Source organism: Panicum virgatum, chromosome 2K (assembly GCF_016808335.1).
Source record: "Panicum virgatum strain AP13 chromosome 2K, P.virgatum_v5, whole genome shotgun sequence".
Classification (NCBI taxonomy): domain Eukaryota; kingdom Viridiplantae; phylum Streptophyta; class Magnoliopsida; order Poales; family Poaceae; genus Panicum; species Panicum virgatum.
Window position 1 is genome coordinate 40,211,876 of NC_053137.1, and position 6,112 is coordinate 40,217,987.

The 6,112-nt window shown below is 45.0% G+C and overlaps 2 protein-coding genes across 2 annotated transcripts; one reads left to right on the plus strand and one right to left on the minus strand.

The window, feature by feature from the left end:
* Window positions 1-755: 755 nt before the first annotated feature.
* Window positions 756-2,458, plus strand: LOC120676338 (transcription factor WRKY19-like). The gene is made up of 3 exons (XM_039957594.1): window positions 756-1,194; window positions 1,272-1,406; window positions 1,599-2,458. Exons 1-3 carry the CDS (start codon window positions 893-895, stop codon window positions 2,152-2,154), a joined length of 993 nt encoding a protein of 330 aa, XP_039813528.1. The 5' UTR covers window positions 756-892; the 3' UTR covers window positions 2,155-2,458.
* Window positions 2,459-3,282: 824 nt separating this feature from the next.
* Window positions 3,283-5,811, minus strand: LOC120676357 (cytochrome B5-like protein; the record flags this gene model as incomplete). Its single annotated transcript, XM_039957614.1, has 5 exons — window positions 3,283-3,698; window positions 5,101-5,192; window positions 5,306-5,383; window positions 5,631-5,668; window positions 5,745-5,811. Coding segments are annotated over 5 exons (342 nt in total), but the record flags the coding sequence as incomplete, so codon positions are not given.
* Between the last annotated feature and the right edge of the window lie 301 nt (window positions 5,812-6,112).

Consider the following 6,112-nt stretch of genomic DNA (forward strand, 5'->3'; position numbering starts at 1 on the left):
CTAGACAAGATATATAACATCGTTCTATCGCCATATATCGTCATCGTCAATTCGTCATCGTAGGCTTTAATCGATTATATAGCGGCGGACTTTTCTTTCGAAGTGACCTCTAGGTCTCACAAATTTCCACACATCACACAGGATGTAACATGCGTTTACGTGGTGTGGCGAATTTCCCCACGAATTGAGAAGGGAAACCACTACTTTGGTAGTACTTTGCATCGAGATCGTTAAGCAAAATTATTGATCCCCGAAAAACCATACACACATATTTGCTAGTTTTAACAACATCGCAAATCTTGCAATACTCGCCGCCAGGTTAATAGCAATCTCCAAACAAATCCCATGTCACAACACCACCAGACCCAAATTAAGCAACACATCGCTCGCTGAAATGCACCATATATACACGCACATAGCCAAATAGCTAGCTAGCTAGCTAGCTAGCTAGCATCTTCAACTTTTTTGAGTTCAGATTTCCGGGTCCCATTAATTCCTGCCATGACGCACCAGCACCTCCGTCTATCCCATGGGCCATGGCGCTCCCCAACGAAGCGTCCGAGAAAGCTGCCGTCGTCAGGTTCAGGTCCCCTCTCCCTCCTCCCGATCGCATACGTGTTCCGTGTCCCGAGCTCCTGCCCCATCCGACATGGCACATCAGCTCGCCCAATCAGGCCGCAGTCGCCACCACGCTCGCCGGTCAAATCCCTCTCCGCCTCGCCGGAACGACGCGCTTCGGGTTTCTTTAAAAGGGCACAGCCCTGGCTCTTGGTTGGTGTCACTCGCGGCTCGCCACAGCCGAACTCCCCCCCACTCGCCCGCCTCCTCTGCAACCAAATTCGCACGCCACGCCTCGGCAAATTCTAGCTCCTTCCTCGTCGTCGAGCTGCGCATGGCGAGGTCCATGGAGAGCGGCGACGGCGGCGGCGGCGGGCTGGTGGTGACGGAGCTGAGCCACATCAAGGAGTTGGTGCGGCAGCTGGAGGCGCACCTCGGCGGCTCCGACGAGCTCTGCAGGCACCTCACCACGGAGATCTTCTCCCTCACCGAGCGCTCCATCGGCATCATCACCGCCGCCTCCTCCTCCTCCGGCCTCGACGCCCGGAAGTGGGAGTACGCCGGGCTCGCCTCGCCCCTCCCGGCCACGCCCACCAGCGACGTCGCCGACGGGCCTTTCAGGAGCACCAAGAAGAGGTCAGTGGCTGATCAGCATCAACCAACCGATCGTCTGCTCTTCATGTTGCTGAATTGGTCGAGCGATCTGTCCGCAGGAAGGTGATGGAGAAGAGGAAGCAGCAGGTGCGCGTGAGCTCGCCCCGCGGCGGCGCCGGCGAGAACCCGGTGGACGACGGCCACAGCTGGCGGAAGTACGGCCAGAAGGAAATTCTTGGAGCCAAGCACCCAAGGTTAGTTTGTTGGTGCTCTTTTCCTTATATTTCTCGGAGCTCAATCTGCACGTGTGCGTGTGTTTCTCGCATGGTGAATTCGCAATTTCACCATAAAAAGTTTCTCCTTTTTTTGCGTGATGAACAAGATATATACACAATTGCAGCTTAGAAACTGTGGCTGATCTGATCTGAATCGTGCAAACTCTGCAGGGGCTACTACCGCTGCACGCACCGCCACTCCCAGGGATGCTTGGCGACGAAGCAGGTGCAGCGCACCGACGAGGACCCGGCGCTCTTCGACGTCATCTACCACGGCGACCACACCTGCGTTCAGAGGCCGGCGGTGGCGGCGGCGCCGGAGCACAACCCGGACGCGAACAGCTTCCTGCAGAGCCTGACTGCAGGCCTCACGGTGAAGACCGAGGGGCTGCCGGCCCTGGCCGCGGACCCGCGGGGCTGGAGCGCCACCGCGCCGTTCTACTTGTCCACGCCGACGCCGGCGAGCGGGTGCCCGGCGACGGCCGAGCGCAGCCCGTTCTCCGCGCCGTCGACGTCGGAGAACTGGGGCGTGTCGCCGGCGACCTCGGACTCGAACCACGTCGCCTCCTACCTGCCATTCGAGGACGCCGGGTGGCGGGGCCAGAACGAGCTCCTGGAGGTGGTGTCCGCACTCGTGGCCGCCAGCGCACCCCCGGCGCCCGCCGTGGACGGCCTCGACGAGCTCCTCGATATCGACGACGTGGACATCGCGAGCTTCTTTGCATGATCCGCGCGCGTAGAGATGAGGATTAGGGAGGGAATCGAAGCAGCTGATGTGATGTGACCGCCCCTCTGGGCTCTGGGCGTTCGTCCAGGAACAGAGGGAAGAGCACGAGAGCCCTGCTTCCTAGGTCCATGCCGCGGCATCAATCGTAGGAGATGAATGAGAGTAGTGGTTGTAGTTTTTTTTTTGCCCACTTTTTTGTTAGATTTTTTCTTCTTCTTGTTCTTCTGAGAGTGCTGTGTGGCATTGTATTATTGATTTTTGTGTCAATGAAAAAATAATGATCCTTCGATGTTTCGAACCATCAGAGAACTGTCCATTATCTTGATCAGCAGTAATTTTGCTCCTGTCGTACATTCTCAGCAGTAAACCCAGCTGATCAGATCTTGGAAGATCATATATTTGACCAAGATTAATCCATGAGGTCTAAACAGATAGCTTCTCTTCTCTATCATTACAGGCCGGACAGGAAACCTATTTGCTGCTTTCAATAACAAATAAATAGATAGCAATGACTTCTCTATGGCTTACTTGTACTCTAATCGTATGCCTCCATATACACTAGCTTTGAGCTTAATAGCTCCAAACAACACTAGCTCCTAGCTAGCCATAGCTTTCCTATCTTTTATTAGTACCAACATGCCACGATATCAATTCAATTTTAAAACTGAAACGTAATACATCTTTTACAAGCCGTAACTAAGATGAATATAGCAAGTCTACTAGCACTCTGGCATCCATATTACGTACGTATTGAGTTCTTTATTGGAAGAGTATAATAATTTATATGGTCTTCTGTATTGAATTAAGGAACCTATGTTTGTATAATTTCATCGAATATGAACTGTGTTAGATACTATTTTGTCTCACTTTATTGGGGGTGATTTATATTTTTGCATACGCATACTGTTTTACAATGTTGCCAAACTGCCGCAATAGCTACTACAGCTTCTCTGATGTCCTCTCCACCAAGCCATGAAATTCCCAATTTGGAAGATTGTTCATTCATGAATAGAAAAAGTATGGACTCTTCTCTCTCAAAAAGTAGAAACTAATATGAGCTCGTCTGAATTTTAAACGTGCTCCCTTAAGCCCAACAGCTGTGCCATTCTCAGACACGAACAGCGGAGATTGGACCCAGCAAATGCCTTTCACTGTCATGCTAAACATCAATATGAAGGTTGGCAAAGTAAGTCATCCGGTCTGAGAACATTCCAAAGTTCTAAGAAAGCATATCTTCTCAAAGCGATAAAGCTAACAAAACGTCCAGAACACGTCGAAGCCCCCTGCTTCAAACACTGTGTTAATTACTGGTAAAAGCACCAGGTCAATATGAAATCAGAACCACAAAGCTGGGAGTGGTCCTCATCACTACTGGGAACTGTTTCACTCCCTGTCATTGTCGTCCAGGAAGGAGCAACTGTGGAAGAGCGCATGGGTTCACATTTGAAGCATTGACAGCTCTCTCTCCTCTTTATCGTCAGTCCTTCAATCTGCCGATGCAGAAATCTTCGATGATGTCGAATACTCTCGTGCCATGTTGCGGGCTGAAAATGCGTAGAGGCATAATACTATCTTAGCCATTAAAATAAAGGAAACTAGAAATGTCGTGGAATCTGACTTGCGAAGAAAAGGAACAGCAAAACAGAAAAGAAATTCCCCTTATGAAAAGGACAGGATAAGAACAAGCCCCATCCAAACTGTTCTTTTACAGTTTCAATTCTTCTGAAACATCTGTCGTCAGGATTTCGTTATTTATTTTATGAACTCGTGGATGTGCTCCTCTAAATATTTGTCTTAGCTATAAAACATGAATGGTAATAGAGTTGGCAATTTAACTTGTGAAGAAAAGCAATTGCAAAATCAGAAGAATATTTCGTTGGCGTGGAAAGGATAAGAAATATCAACATAAAATTGTTTAATAATTTTTATTGATTCACATCATCTATCATCTGGTATGTTGTCAATAATTCCATGAACTTTTCCCTATATTTCATGCCTTCTTTTCGTAGCAATAATGACATGGACATGGGTCTAGAATGTTTTCAGGCCTTCAGGTTCAGGGCTGGCCACACAAATATTTCTCTGATTGGCAAATAATACATGAACATTGCTAAAACAAATTAAATCATTCGAAAACAACATTGAAAGATGCTGGAAATAAAAAAACAATAATCATCTCTGCTCTAATGCTCAAAACAGAAAAATAAGAAATAATATTGTTTTGAAAAGGAAGAAATAACATTGATGTTAGAGGAGTCAAGGGCCTAATGGGGGCCTTAGCCCATTAGGCCCTTGACTCCTCTAATAATTGATAAATATTTGCTAATTCATCTAATTATCAATTTGAAAAATCAATCTGTGATACCAAGATTCATAAGTCTAGACTCTAGACCACCATTTAAAAGGATAATTGAACTCTTGTGGTTGTTTTGATGAATTATATATTCAACTCTTATGGTTGTTCTGATGAAGTGTGTTTGAGTCAGTTAAGTTGGATGGATTGAAAATTGGAAGTTGGAAAAATTGGTTTTAGTTTCTTGGTTTGTTAAGGTCCTGAAGAATAAACATCTGACATTGAAGGCATTTGGTGTTATTTATCATGTATTCAATATTCTAGAAAACAACAGGGAATACTTCTCCATCAAAGTCACTGTTTTGAATTTGCAAAAGACAAGGCATCTCTGTCCATGTTTAATGCTTATCTGAACAGAAAATTTGTTGGAAGATAATTTAATGAAATTAAACCTGTTTTTTTAATGATCTAAGAAACTCTAACATAAAAATAAGTTGTAGGACAGTAACCTGACAATTCTGTAATTTATACTAGCAACATATGATGTAAGTTCTGGGTGGCAAAGATGGAAACTTCACTTCTTTCAGAAAAGCATGTTCTGTGAACAATAACAGCATGTAGTGAAAACAATTGATTTGATGGTAAGTACTTACCCAAAAAACCCCTCTGTTGAATCACCACCAGCATTGTTTAGGATGGCATCACCACCTGGGTGTTCCTCCACGTATGCAGTGACATTGTAAACCTGAATAATCACAGAATTGAAGAATCATAAGACAGAACGTCCTAGCATTTTTCAGTTTCCAAATTCATAGCTGGACGAACATAGTTGGTAAAGTGGTCGATCGCTTTCTTAACCTTATCTTTTATTATTATCCAACAATCCTTCCTTGTGTTGTGGGTGGAAACCTCTTTCATTGTATAGCTTCTAGATGTCTGAATGGGGAATGACAGAAAGCAACAGATGAGAATGATGTTAAGGTAAAGGAAATGCCACATCTGAATGGGCATTTCAGTCTGCACATAACCTAGTAACCTACATCAGTCTTGTCTTTAGTCAACAAATCGCTTTTTTCAGATTCATAAAGCATACTCTAAAGTATTTGCTTGATCAGTTTGGCTAGACGTGCATTATTACAGATATGAGGAGGCTAAAGTATTTATGGTAAAATATGGCATTCACCTTTCCACTGCCTGCTAGATGCGCTGCATCTCCTTTACCTGCAATATAACATTTCTTAGTGGAAATGGTTTGAAACTTACCTCATTTAAGATTACAAGTGATATGTACTTTTACTGTTGCTGTTAGACCGTGGGATAACAAACAGGGCTCCTAGTCCAAGGAGCACAACAAATGAGACAGATCAGAATTTCCATGGCACACCTCGGCAATCACTGTGCTGTACTGATCAAAATAATTTTCTGCGAAAGAAACTGACTTTTGTCTTCCATCTGCAATTACCAAAGCAAAGCTAACACAAAGATCAAACACAACAACCACCTAGCAATTATAAATAATTATAGAAAGATATAAATTTGTATGGCTGCATCATTTGTAAACAAAACGCTACTTAATCTTTTTTTTTTTGAAAAGAACAAATGTCAATGAATTTTCAGCCTAGCTAAACTCTGAATATACCTCGCACAACAAGGGATCTTATCTGC